At 44.1% G+C, this 15,000-nt stretch overlaps 2 protein-coding genes across 2 annotated transcripts in view; one reads left to right on the forward strand and one right to left on the reverse strand.

Annotated features, from left to right (window-relative positions):
* The window catches only part of LOC123512598 (sperm-associated antigen 1-like), a 199,171-nt gene that overhangs the window by 65,460 nt on the left and 118,711 nt on the right, over positions 1-15,000 (reverse strand). The gene's annotated exons all lie outside the window — the stretch shown is intronic.
* LOC123512597 (forkhead box protein B1-like) lies at positions 8,872-10,584 on the forward strand. Its single transcript, XM_045269024.1, has one exon. It carries the CDS (start codon positions 9,073-9,075, stop codon positions 10,282-10,284), a length of 1,212 nt encoding a protein of 403 aa, XP_045124959.1. The 5' UTR covers positions 8,872-9,072; the 3' UTR covers positions 10,285-10,584.

The following is a 15,000-nucleotide window of genomic DNA, read 5'->3' on the forward strand; positions in this document are numbered from 1 at the left end:
AAGCTTTTCATGTTCTTCCCTTTTTCCTAACCTTCCTACAAGCTTCCATACCTTTCCTTTTAATTTCTCTTGTACACCTCACTCATTCAGTTTCATTACCACCACCGTCATCACCACCATTATCATTGTTATCAGACTAAGAAAAACACCAAGCAAAATTTTCCATTATTATCACCATTATTATCACTATCACCATCATCATCACCATTATTAGCTAAACAGAAACATCAAACTCTAAACTAAGGAAACACTGTCCATTGTCATCACCATTATCACCACCATTTTCATCTTCATCAATACCATCATTATCATTATTATCATTCTAAAAACACCTAAGAGTCTATAAAAAGCAAATACTCCTTTATCATCACCATCACCACCACCACCACCACCACCCTAATCATTCAAAAAACCCCCCAATCAAATCAAACAGAACACTCCATCATCATCTTCCTTCCTTCCTTCCTTCTCTTCTTCCTCTTCTCTCTTCTTTTCTCTCGTCTCTCCAAACCAACAAACACATTTTCGCTTTCCTTTGATGGACTTTTCCTGACCTCTTCTAATTGACCTTGTGACCTCGCTTGACACTCGACCTCGTGGGAGAGCGGTTGACCTCCCCCTTCTCACCTCCGCCCCTCATCTTCCTCACCTTTGTGTCCCATCAACCAACAACCCCATCACTGACCTCACCTGTGCTGGGGGTGGATGGGGGAGGTAGATAGGAAGGGGTAGAGGGGAGGGGAGAAGGTAGAGGGGGAACACATCGCTCAGAAGATGAGGATGGAGTTAAATTAAGGAAAGGATGGAGATGTAAGAATAAAAATGAAATAAATAAGATACAGAAGAAAGAGGAAGGGAAAAAGAAGAAGGAAGTGGAGGAATAAATGATAGAGGAATAAATTAAGGAAAGGATGAAAACGTAAAAATGAATAATGAAAATGGAACGGGGAGAGAGAGAAGAAAGGGAAACTGAAGAGGAGGAAGGAGAAAAGGAATAATTGAAAGAAAGAATGGAAATGTAAAAATGAAAAATGAAAACAGAATGAGGAAAGAGAGGAAAGGGAAACGAAAGAGAAGGAAGGAATAGAGAAATAAATAAAAGAAAGAATGTAGATGTAAATATGAATAATGAAGATAGAATGAGGAAAGAAGGAAGGGAAAAAGGAGGAGGAGGAAAGAGCAAAAGAGGAAATGAAGGAGGGAAGGAATAGGAGGTGTAAAAATGAAAAGATAATGAAAATAAAATGAAGAATGAAGAAGGGAAACGAAGGAAGAGGAAGGAGTAAAAGAAGTAATGAAGGAAAGAAAGAATAGAGACGTAAAATGAAAATAATGAAAAGAGAATGAGAAAACGGAGAAAGGAACACGAAGTCAAGAAAAGAGTAAAGGAAAAAAAATGGAGGAAAATATAGAGGAAACAAATAGAATGAAAAGAAAACATGAAAAATAGAATGAGAAATGAGGAAGAGAAAAAAAAAGAGAAAAGATTAAAGTAAGAAAAGAAAATGTAAATAAAGAAAGAAAAAAGACTAAGACAAAGAAAAAGATAAAAGAAGAGAAAATACTTAAAAAAAAAACGAATGACAGAAAAGAAAGAAGAGGAAAAACAACAAAAAATGGAAAAAAAAAAAACAAAGAAAAGAGAATGAAGAATAAAAAAGAAGAAAAGAAAACGGAAAAAGAAAAAGAAAAAAAAAACAAAAGGAGGAAGAAGGAAAGAAGAAGAAATATTGAAAAAAAAACAGAAAAGGAAAAACGAGAAAAATGAAGAGAGGAGAAAAGGGAGATAGAGAGAAAATGGGGAGGAGTACAGTAAATGAAGGCGGGGAGAGAGAATGATTAGTGAGATCGGGGTGAACTGAGGGAGGGGCGAAAGGGGGGGAGGGAGAAGGGAGGGTGGGTGGAGGGATGAACGTAGGGGAGGGAGAGGAAGGGAGGAGTTAATTTAGGTATATTTTGTTAGGCAGAATAAATGTGTGTGTGTGTGTGTGTGTGTGTGTGTCTGCTGCTCCTCTCTCTCTCTCTCTCTCTCTCTCTCTCTCTCTCTCTCTCTCTCTCTCTCCGCCAAGGCCTCGTGACACACCGCACGTAACACGGTAACAGTAATATATTAAAGTATATTGTTACGTGACCAACACTGCTAATTCTTACTTATACCCAGTGCACAGGAAGCGAGAAGGAGGGCAAGGTGGTGGTGGTGGTGGTGGTAGTAGTAGTAGTAGTAGTAGTAGTAGTAGTAGTAGTAGTAGTAGTAGTAGTAGTAGTAGTAGTAGTAGTAGTAGTAGACGTAGACGTAGACGAAGACGAAGACGAAGACGAAGAAGAAGAAGAAGAAGAAGAAGAAGAAGAAGAAAAGAAGAAGAATAACAACAACAACAACAACAACAACAACAAGATGAAGAAGAAGAACAAAAACAGCAGCAAGAACAAGAAGAACAAGAACAAGACGACGACGAAGAAGAAGAAGAAGAAGAAAAAGAACAAGAACAAGAAGAACAAGAACATGAAAAGTGGAGAGAGAGAGAGAGAGAGAGAGAGAGAGAGAGAGAGAGAGAGAGAGAGAGAGAGAGAGAGAGAGAGAGAGAGAGAGAGAGAGAGAGAGAGAGAGAGAGAGAGAGAGAGAGAGAGAGAGAGAGAGACTAAATATCACTCGAGAAATTCAAATAAAAAAAAAATCATAAACGAAGCACGAGAAGAAAAGAACAAAGAAAAGAGGAGGAGGAGGAGGAGGAGGAGGAGGAGGAGGAGGAGCAGGAGGGGTAACCATTTTAATTGCATTCGTCACAGAGCGTCATTATGTATGCAAACATATGCACAACCCTTCGTGTGGTGTCCAATTTACTAATTATGAACAGGTATGGGAGTCCAGGTGTGTGTGTGTGTGTGTGTGTGTGTGTGTGTGTGTGTGTGTGTGTGTGTGTGTGTGTGTGTGTGTGTGTGTGTGTGTGTGTGTGTGTGTGTTCTCTTTGTAGTATTCTTATTTCATTGTGTTTTTCTTGAATTGTCTACGTCTTTCCTCTTTCTTATTTATCACAATCTTTTCTTCTCTTTCTTTCATTTTCTTCATTTTTTCTTTTATTTCCTTCACTGGTTCTCTTCTTCGTTAAACACACTTCTCTCCTTTATCAATTTTCTCTCCGTTTCGCTGTTTCTCCTCTCATCAAACCTTCTTTTCTCTTCTCTATTATCTATTTGTCTCCTTTTCTTTTATCTAATCCTTCTCCATTCCTTTCTCTCTCTCTCTCTCTCTCTCTCTCTCTCTCTCTCTCTCTCTCTCTATCTATCTATCTATCTCTATTTATCTATCTATCTGTCTGTGTGTGTGTGTGTGTGTGTGTGTGTGTGTGTGTGTGTGTGTGTGTGTGTGTGTGTGTGTGCACGATATAACAAAAATGGAGGAAAGATAACAATGAAAACAAAAATACACACACACACAGAGAGAGAGAGAGAGAGAGAGAGAGAGAGAGAGAGAGAGAGAGAGAGAGAGAGAGAGAGAGAGAGAGAGAGAGAGAGAGAGAGAGAGAGAGAGAGAGAGAGAGAGAGAGAGAGAGAGGAATCAATGTTTATGCGCCAGACCCACAGACTTTTTCACACACAAGCTGCTCCACCGTGTGTCGTTTTCTGCGTAAAGAAAATGGAAACACATTGAGAGGAAGGGGGAACTATTTCTTTCCTTTTTTTTTCTGTCTAATTTTCCCATCAAGTTTCCCTGCACGTGCGTTGTTACTCTGCCACTCTGCCACTCTCTACTTGCTCTGGTTCGTGTAGTAAGTGGCTCCTTTTTATGTATGAAGGGTATTGGCAAAGGGAAATAAAGAGGAGGAGGAGGAGGAGGAGGAGGAGGAGGAGGAGGAGGAGGAGGAGGAGGAGGAGGAGGAGGAGGAGGAGGAGGAGGAGGAGGAGGAGGAGAACAAGAAGAACAAGAACAAGAACAACAAGAACAAGAAGAGAGAGAGAGAGAGAGAGAGAGAGAGAGAGAGAGAGAGAGAGAGAGAGAGAGAGAGAGAGAGAGAGAGAGAGAGAGAGAGCTACACTGAAAGACATGTTAGTATACTTTTCAATTCACTTTTTTATCAGTGTTCTACTTATAAACAACAACAACAACAACAACAACAACAACAACACTACTATTACTACTATTACCACTACTACTACTACTACTACTACTACTACTATTTTTACCAGCACAGTCAACCAAGCTAAACAAGAAGCCACACTCACCCAAACCTTCAATGCTTCTAGTAACTTGTTTGGGTTACCTGGAAAGAGAAATAATAATGATAATAATAATAATAATAATAATAATAATAATAATAATAATAATAATAATAATAATAATAATAATAATAATAACAATAATAATAATAATAATAATAATAATAATAATAATAATACAACTACTATTACTACTAGATATTACTACTACTACTATTACTACTACTACTACTACTACTACTACTACTACTACTACTACTACCACTACCACTACTACTACTACTACTACTACTACTACTACTAAATAATAATAATAATAATAATAACACACCAACAACAACAACAACTACTACTACTACTACTACTACTACTACTACTACTACTACTAAGACTACTACTACTACAACTACTACTACAACAACTACCTACACAACTACTACAATAAAATCACTCTATCTCTTATCTAAAAGCAACACTGCAACACTTCACCTTAGACATAGTGACCGGTGGGTGATTAAACAGACACAAAGAGCTTGATAAATTACCCTCTCTCTCTCTCTCTCTCTCTCTCTCTCTCTCTCTCTCTCTCTCTCTCTCTCTCTCTCTCTCTCTCCCTCTAAGTCCCTCGGGTGAATTGCAACACACCCACCTTCACCTTCACCCCACTAATTCCACCTCCAACCTTCCCTCACCCCTTCCCCGCCTCACCTGGGCCTTTACCTGCGCTAATCAAACACACCTTGGTTCCCTCCTTCACCTACCTGGATCCTGGCCGGGGCTAATTACCCAAAATTTGCCCCTCTCGATAGGATATGCAAATCAATTACCTGGAGAAATTGAACGCTATTTGAATAATTACCTGCGCGGGATCATAGACCAGGTGAACTAATTGGCACGCTGAGGACCCTAAAGAACCTCAAATTACAACATATATAAAGAGGCGTCTCCGCTGGGGATAACGAGGACGAGGAGGAGGAGGAGGAGGAGGAGGAGGAGGAGGAGGAGGAGGAGGAGGAGGAGCAGAGGGTGGAGGTGGAGGAAGAACAATGGTATATAAGAGGTACCGGAAGAGTAGAGGATAGGAGGAGGAGGAGGAGGAGGAGGAGGAGGAGGAGGAGGAGGAGGAGGAGGAGGAGGAGGAGGAGGAGGAGGAGGAGGAGGAGGAGGAGGAGGAGGAGGAGAAGAAGAAGAAGAAGAGGAGGAGGAGAAGGAGGAGGAGGAGGAAGAGGAGGAGAAGAAGAAGAAGAAGAAGAAGAAGAAGAAGAAGAAGAAGAAGAAGAAGAAGAAGAAGAAGAAGAAGAAAGAAGAAGAAGAAGAAGAAGATAATAATAATAATAATAATAATAATAGTAGAAGTAGTAATAATAATAATAATAATAATAATAATAATAATAACAATAACAATAATAATAATAATAATAATAATAATAATAATAAGAAGAAGAGAACGAGAAGGAGGAGAAAAGGAGAAGGAAAAAGAGGAGAGAGAAAAGGAAAAGAGTAGGAAGAGTAAACATAGCAAAATTAAAGAAAAAAAAAGTAAGGTAGAGTTAATTTAGGTAAGGTAAGGTAATGTTATGTAATGTACGTATTCTATAAAAAAAAAAAGAGAAAATGAGGATAAGAAAAGGGAAAACAGAGATGAAAGAATGAAAAGAGGAAAGACAAGGAAAAGAAAAGAATAGAACGAAGAAAAGAGAAGGGGAAAAAAAAGCTACAAATAACGAAATAATAATAAAAGAAAGAAGAATGGAGAAGAACTAACGTAAATTATGAATAGTGAAGAACAAAACTAAAAAATAAAGAGGCGGAAGGATAAAGAAAACAAAAAGAAGAGAAAGAAGAAGAAGACGGATGAAGAGAGGAAAATCAATTAAAATACAAGATAGAAAAAAGAAATAAAGAAATAGCATAAGAAAACAAGGGAAAATTAATATAAACAGGGGAAACTTTATGGAAGAGAAAATAGATGAAAAGAGAGAGAGAGAGAGAGAGAGAGAGAGAGAGAGAGAGAGAGAGAGAGAGAGAGAGAGAGAGAGAGAGAGAGAGAGAGAGAGAGAGAGAGAGAGAGAGAGAGAGAGAGAGAGAGAGAGAGAGAGAGAGAGAGAGAGAGAGACCAATGTAACGGGTTAGAAGCAAAGCGAAAATGAGAAATAGGAAAGCAAAGAAACCTACAGCAAATCTAAAAGAAATATATCAAAAAAAAAAAAAAAATAACAAAGATGAAATAAAACAAAATAGAAAGAGTAAAAAGGAGAAAGAAAATAAAGAACAATAAAAGGGAGAAAGAAGAAATAACAGACATAAGAACGAGAAAAAAGGAGCCACACACACACACACACACACACACACACACACACACACACACACACACACACACACACACACACACATAGACTACAATAACAACAATAATAATGGAACGACGAAAAAAAGGAGCGACACACACACACACACACACACACACACACACACACACACACACACACACACACACACACACACACACACACACACACAACACATAGACACTACAATAACAATAATAATGATAAGAAAAAAAAAAAAATGGCGCCCTGATATTTCACCATTAAAAAAAGGAAGACTGGCCGGCCCCGCTTGTTATGACTTATGCTAATTGCGCCCGATAAACAACGAGAACATCTGTAATCATGCAAACTAAAAAGATAAGATAACAAGTGAACTCTACTTATCGAACGGTCATCTAACATTCGTCTTATTATTATTTTCTAGCGCCTTTCCCCTTAGGTACGTACTTTTCCCCTTCCTCCCCTTCCTTCTCCCTATCGCTTCCCTTTTCCCTTATCAATACAATGTAGAGGAAAGGGGAGAGGATGGGAGGGTGGGAGGGAGGGAAGGGAGGGAAATGGAAATAGGGAATCATTTCTAAAGGGAGAGAGAGAGAGAGAGAGAGAGAGAGAGAGAGAGAGAGAGAGAGAGAGAGAGAGAGAGAGAGAGAGAGAGAGAGAGAGAGAGAGAGAGAGAGAGAGAGAGAGAGAGAGAGAGAGAGAGAGAGAGAGAGAGAGAGAGAGAGAGAGAGAGAGAGAGAGAGAGAGAGAGAGAGAGAGAGATTAAGAGAGAGAGAAAGAGAGAGAGAGAGAGAGAGAGAGAGAGAGAGAGAGAGAGAGAGAGAGAGAGAGAGAGAGAGAGAGAAGAGAGAGAGAGAGAGAGAGAGAGAGAGAGAGAGAGAATATCACACATAACATACATAAAAGAAATACCACGAATCTCTTTAAACTTTTCTACCAAACAGGATAAAACATGAAAAAAGAAGAGAAAAATATGCAAAGAACAGAGAGAGAGAAAAAAAAACCTCTTCAGAAATTTCCAAAGCATTTATCAAGCAATTAGCAAGAATCACCTGACGTTACCTGGACAATTTTATATTAACCACCAATTAAAGTGATGTTTAATTAGTGAATCGGCGGACAGGTGAGAAATACTGGCCAGATACATCAGCCTTACCTGCTCACTTATTACAGGTGTGAACCCTCCCCAAACACAGGTAACTAGCGATAATGTGGCGCTATTGACTCGTGGGGAGGGAGAGGAGAGATGAGAGGGAGAGCAGGTGAGGGGAGAGGGAGAGCAGCGAAGGAGAGCCTGGTCTTGGTTTTTACGTTGTGAGGGGAAAAATGTTGTGTTCTGGAAAGTGTTTAGTGGTCTGCGTTATGTTCTCTCTCTCTCTCTCTCTCTCTCTCTCTCTCTCTCTCTCTCTCTGTGTGTGTGTGTGTGTGTGTGTGTGTGTGTGTGTGTGTGTGTGTGTGTGTGTGTGTGTGTGTGTGTGGTCATATTTTTATGCCGCAGCAACAGTAGTAGTAGTAGTAGTAGTAGTAGTAGTAGTAGTAGTAGTAGTAGAAAGAGAGCGCAATACAGCTGAAGGATGGATTGGAAGAAGCAGGGAAGGAGAGAAGGAGGAAGGGATGGAGGGATGGAGGGATGGAGGGATGGAGGGATGGAGGGCGGTGGAAGGGAGGCAGTCCTGCTCTGGTGAAAAAGTGTGGAGGCATATTTCTAAGTCAGGCAGGAGAGGGCGAGGAGGAAAGAGGGTTGGTGGCAGGCTGGGGGCGGCAGTGTCCCCTCTTGGCACAGTGCCGTGCGTCCCCGCCCGGCCCCCTCGCCCCCGCGCCGCCTGATCCTCAGGCAGTGTCCCCGCGGGGCCGCGCCACCATGGCAGGGGCGGTCTCTTGTTTGCCTTTAGCAGGCAGGGCAGGAAAAAGGTCACTGCTTGCCTCAGCGTGTCTAGAGAGGGTGGAGTGGGCGTGGGCATGGGCGCGGGCATGGCATGGGCGTGGCGAGTCGGGCGGGCCACCCAGGGCGAGGCGGTGGGCCAGTAATGGTTATATTACCGCCGCCGCTAATGACAACATTGGGAGAGGCTGTGGTAACATTTGCTTTGAGCCGCGGCGGTGGGCTTCCTCAGCGGCCCGGCTCGCAGCACGCCCGCGCCCCGTCCAATCAGGGCCAGGGACGCGTCGCGGGACACGCCCACCCGCGGCCTGTCCTCCCAGTGGCTATCGATTCCGTGAGGCGGACCAATGACACGGCGGCGGCGCGCGTGGCGGGCGGGGGCGGGGCACTCGGCATAGTGCACCGCGGGTTTCCGAGAAGCGGCGTCCGGCGTCAGTGAAACACGATATCCCGGCGGTGAGCGTTGCCGCAGCGCCTCTGCCACACCTCTGGCCGCACGCCGCGGACGGGACACAGAACGCACCACACACCCCACCGCCCCTCGCGAGTCCCATGTGACGCCGCGCCGCTGCGGCCGCCGCTCAGCGAAGCCTCAAGTGAGTGACGGATGTGACGCGACGCCCGTGAAACTCGAGTGGCGCCAGCATGCCGCGGCCCAGCCGGGAGAGTTACGGCGAGCAGAAGCCGCCGTACTCGTACATCTCGCTGACCGCCATGGCCATCTGGAACAGCGCCGAGAAGATGTGCACGCTGGCCGAGATCTACAAGTTCATCATGGACAACTTCCCTTACTACCGCAAGAACACGCAGCGCTGGCAGAACTCCCTGCGTCACAACCTCTCCTTCAACGACTGCTTCATCAAGATCCCGCGCCGCCCCGACAGGCCGGGCAAGGGCGCCTACTGGACGCTGCACCCCTCCGCCATGAACATGTTCGAGAACGGCAGCTTCCTGCGCCGCAGAAAGAGATTCAAGATCCCTAAGCCAGAGAAGGTGGCACTGGAGGCGGGCCTGGCGCAGCTGCACGGTCGCCCCGTGGATCCCATGGAGGCACCGCGCCTGACGGAGGCAACGGCGTGCCCAGACGCGCCGCCACACAGCAAGCAGCCCTTCACCATCGAGAACCTCGCTGCCTCTGACGCGAAGCCGCCCACGCTGACGGCACCTACGCCCATGTACCCGCCGGGCACCCCCCTGACCCACCTCAACGCCCACCTGGCGGGCCTGAGGGGGGCGGAGGCCTACCCAGGCCGCAGCCTCGGATTCGGGCCGCTGGGTCACGCAGGCCTGCTGCCGCCCCTGGAGGCCGCCCACCCCACCTCACTGCCATGTTCGCTGGGCTCCGCCTTCACCTCCTCGCTCAGCACCTCGTTGGGGGGACCGCTGGCAGCATCCCTGGGTGGCTCCCTCGGAGGCCTCGGGGGTCTGGGTGGCCTGGGCCCCGGAGTAGGCCACTTGGGGACGGTGCCCACCAGCCTGGCCACATCTCTGCAGCAGCTGTACAGCGCCGCCCTCGCCAGCATGCCGGGTCTGCACGCACCCAACCCTCTGCCCAGGTTGCCCCCGCCCACCCTGCCCCTGTCCGTCCCCCTCAGGCCCACACCCCTGCCGCCAGCACTCTTCCACGCCCTGCCGCCCTCCACGCTGCCCGGCCTGCCGTCACTCAGCCTCTTCCACCCCAAGGTGCGGTGCCCCGCCCCCATCCTGCAGGACGACCCTCTGACTGACGACGCCGCGGAAGCGCCGCCCACGGAGGACAAGCTGCCCACATCGGCTGCGGCCGTGCTCAGGCCGTCCGTACCGAGCACGCCACCGGCGGGGAGCGCCGCACCCTCCCCGCACGGGCGGGTCATCTGACAGTAGTCGGGCGGGAGTAACACCCGCCCGGGACTCGCTGCCAAAGGTGTGAGTGGGGCCGCTGGGGGATGCAGGCGGCGGCCGACGGTGTCGCAGTAGATAATTAGTGCGCTACTTAGTGCTGCCGTAGTGACGGGGCTGCAGCAGCGGACAGTGCGGTAGAGACTGCTGCAGCGGCGCCTTAGGACACGGTAGTGGGCCGTTGTGTCGCCGAGGGGGCGTGGTGGGTAGAGGAGACCAACTGGCCGCGTGTGGGGAGGGGAGGGCAGAGAGGAAAGAGATGGTACCGCTGACAGACACGCGGGGACAGGGGAACAGACAGACAGACATGGACAGCAGAGTGATGGGCGGAAGGGAGGGTGGGCGCCGAGCCGCGCCGCGCACCACCCGAGGCTGCCAGGACACCCGGGGCGCGGCGCGGCGCGACGCGGATTCATTGATTTGCGAGTGAAATATGCTTCGAAGCGCATCTGAACCATTAATGTGTTCGCCTGAGGAGGATCCGATCCCTGGGACGCGTGGGAGGGCCGAGGGAGTGCTGATACCTTATCAGGAACGCGACACCAGTGTTTCTCCTTACCCACGGCGTTCCCTTACCCTGCCTCCACCCCCTACCTCCTCCCCTACACCTGCACGGCCTGTGGTCACGTGCCCTTGATGGCAGGTGACCGTCAGACCACGACCCACGCCTCGCAGCGCCCATCAACCCCGCCCACAACCCGCCCATACCCCGCCCACCCCATCACCAACCTCAAACAACCTCCTCATTCAGACCCATACAAGCGCGCCTCTCAGGACCTTCCAGGCGCCCCTCATCCCTCCTGCAGGACGTTTTTGAGTGTCTCATCGGAGGAACTATCTCGAAGAACCGGTGTTAAAATTCCCTCCCCATCTTTCTTTCCCTATCATTGTTTAAGTGGGGGAGAGAAGCATCTTTCTCTCCTCTCTCGCTCTCTTTCTTTCTCTCTTTCTCTCTCTAAGGTATAAGCTCTCTCCCCTCGCCATCCCCACTCACTCACACCAATAAAATAGTGTTGTAGAATCTTTAACTGTGTCATTCTCTCCCTAAACACTGCCAAGATTGAAGGAAGAGTGTCAGTCAAGAGAAAAGAAACTACACAGCTACATCTTTTATGGGCGCCTGAAGGAGTACAAGGAGGAGGAGGAAGTGTACAATTTTACATATGTTTGTGTTTGTGTTTGTGTGTGTTTGTTTATGAATGGACTCGGGTAGATTGATTTGTTAGACTGTTTTGTTTACGAAGCCATTCTTGTTTTTCATTTTATTTATTTATTTATTCACTACATTTTTGGACATGACTTGATTTATTACTGTTTTGTTATAGACAAGTTTATTATTTATTCTTTGAAAAGGGAAGGTTTAGTATTTCTTTATATTTATTGGTTAGTTACTCTCTCCTGCCTCCACCTGTACCTGTCTCACCTGTATCACCTGTGCCTCACCTCAGTCACACCTGTCTTAACACAACACTCATAAATCTTCCCTCCCCCCCACCATCCATCTTACTCATGTGTGCCTCACCTGCCACACACACACACACACACACACACACACACACACACACACACACACACACACACACACACACAATGTCTTCAGTACACGAGAATAAAAACATTTGAGAAACAAGAAAGAATAAATGAAAGAACAAAACAAAAAATCGTGACAGACTGACTGACTGAAAGGAAGACAAATTTCCCAAAACGATTCTTGTCCATCACGCCAATCGAAGTCAAACGACGGAGGAAACCAAAGAAAAGATAAACAAAACGAAACAGATGAATAAATTAAGGAAGAAACAAAACCATTCACTCCATTCAAATATGCAAATGTTAATAAATACCAAACGAATTCTTCTTTTTACAGTTTATACATAAGAATATAAAACAAAAAAAATCATAAATGTATAAAACGACACGCGAAACTAATAGGAAAAAAAAACAATGAATAAAAAGTACTCAAATAATACAAAAAGTCCAGGTATTATACATCACTTATTCATTATACACTCTGAAGGCGAGGTGTATATTAAGGAGACAAATGATCGTTATTCATACACATACTCACGACCTCATATTTGACTCATTCATTATTCACAACCTTACGCCGGTCATTCACGAGGGTGTGTTTTACTTATTCATTGTGTGGTGAGTTGGTGGGCGCTCTCTCTCTCTCTCTCTCTCTCTCTCTCTCTCTAGATGAATAATTGTATGTTTCTATGTATGTATGTATGTATGAACGTATGTATCTAAGGACTGTTATTTATTTATAGACAGAGAAACAATAACACTTTTTCAATCATCGAAGGTGAATTAATATTTTGCAATAATTCTAAGTCTAATTTATATTCGCAGTTTGATTAATTTAGAAGCGAAAGACATGGTGCCGAATTCTCTCTCTCTCTCTCTCTCTCTCTCTCTCTCTCTCTCTCTCTCTCTCTCTCTCTCTCTTATTCTTTTTTCATTCTCTCTCTCTCCCTTATTCTTTTTTCATAATATCAAGTTTCTTCTTCTTCTTCTTCCCTCTTATTCTTTTTCATAATATTGAGTTTCTTCTTCTTCTTCTTCTTCTCTCTATCTTATTCTTTTTCATAATATTGAGTTTCTTCTTCTTCTTCATAATATTGAGTTCCTTCTTCTTCTTCTTTTTCTTCTTCTCTCTATATTATTCTTTTTCATAATATAAAGTTTCTTATTCTTGTTATTCTTTTCTTCTTCTTTTATGCTTCTTCTTTTTTCTTCTTATTTTTTCATACATATTTCCTTTCTCTATTCAACTTTCCACTTTATTTAATTTAACCTGTCCTTGCCTCTCTCTCTTCATTCATCACTACTTTATTTGCTTTATTAAGTCAACTGACCTACTACTCTGTTTATATCAACCACTAACAACTTATCTATTAATCCCTTTCCTTCATAAAACTAACTACGTGTGTATTTAATTTTTATCTCCCTATCAATCTTCCTATCTGCACCAATTTATCTGCCCATGCATCCTTCCGCTCACCCAATCAAAAAAAACAATCTAATCAAATTCAATTACATCAGGTACATCAATCAGAACACACCAATCAGTACACACCAATTAGAACACACCAATCAGAACACACCAATCAGTACACACCAATTAGAACACACCAATCAGAACACACCAATTAGAACACACCAATCAGTACACACCTTACCTTCGCCTCTATAGTCTGTCAACTCTAAAGTGACTCCTGGTTCTCAGTTTAAATGGTGCCCCAGGGAAGGCGTGGTTGTCAGATCTTGAGGAAAACCGTGAGCTATCCTTGTAATAAGCGCGCTGATCAACAGAAAACCCGTATTATTCACATCAAATCAGTTACGTTATCAACAAGCTACAATGTTTTAAATCCAGGAGCCATTTTAGAGTAGGAAGACTATAATTACCGGCATCAATTCAATTAGGTTATCAATGAGCTACAATATATTTTAAATCCAGGAACCATTTTGGAGTAGACAGACAAGAGTTTCCGGTATCACCTGCGAAAAACATCAAGCAGGTAACCGCAATACAAATACATACACCTGGCCAGACCGACTTACATGTGGAGAGCAGGTGATTGAGTGTAATGAAAGGGGATACGAACTTAATAAGGAAAATATAGGTGTTTTAAGAATCCAGGTAAGATGAGTTAACACACCTGAGATATTTAAGTGGATACCTGGCGGGACTGAGGACAGGTATGCGGTGAGGGAAGGTGTGTTTTGGTGCTAATAAGTATGTGGTGATGAATGAAATAAGTTAAATAAGTAAGTGAAGTATTGAAGGTGTTGCAGTGTTGCGTGGTGATGCGGCGTACTGGTGACTTTCTTTCCTGGTGTGTTGTTTCGAATTCTGGTGCTTTGAACTTGTTATTCTCGTTACTGCTCTGATTTCTTATTACTATCAAAAATTCTTCTATTATTGTTGTTGTGATGGCTTACTCTTCCTTTTTATGTGAGAGGAAAAACCAGTCAAGGGCAACAAACGATTAACCCCTTCAGTACCAGGACGTGTTTCCATTTTTATTCTGCTTACTATTTGGTGATTTTATACAATTTCAGAAACTCATGTAGAGATTAAAATAGTGAAGACTGTGGCCATTAATCTTCTGACCTCCATAGACCCTTCCTAATGTCACTAAAATGGTCTAATCACACCCAAAACTCAAGGTAGAAATGCGTTCCAATACTGAAGGGTTAAAAAAAAATTCACTTGAATGCCAGTTCCCTAAAATATCAAAAAAGAATTAGCCACAAGTCAATATTATTTCTTTATCGGTTAAACTTTATTCCGTCTCCGTCTATGTAGCTTAGAAACAACTATCAATAAAACTTCACTGGTTATAGGTAAGGCTGTGATGAAGATCCATACGCCAGTCTCAGTTAACGATAAAGGAGAGACAAATGACGAGAAAAAAAGAGTGGAGTGGATCCCAGCCCCTTACTGCGTCCCCCTCTGCCACACCTCACAACGCCCACAACACACAACACACGGCACCGCTACTTTTCAAACTCTGCAGTAGTAGTAGTAGTAGTACATAGTTTAGTAGTACAGTGGTAATGATAAAATAATAATAATGTTGATGATTGATGATGATGATGATGATGATGATAGGAAAACAACACCGATAATTATAATAATAATAATAATAATAATAGTAGTAATAATAATAATAATAGCAATAA

The sequence above is a fragment of the Portunus trituberculatus genome, chromosome 34 (assembly GCF_017591435.1).
Source record: "Portunus trituberculatus isolate SZX2019 chromosome 34, ASM1759143v1, whole genome shotgun sequence".
Taxonomy (NCBI): domain Eukaryota; kingdom Metazoa; phylum Arthropoda; class Malacostraca; order Decapoda; family Portunidae; genus Portunus; species Portunus trituberculatus.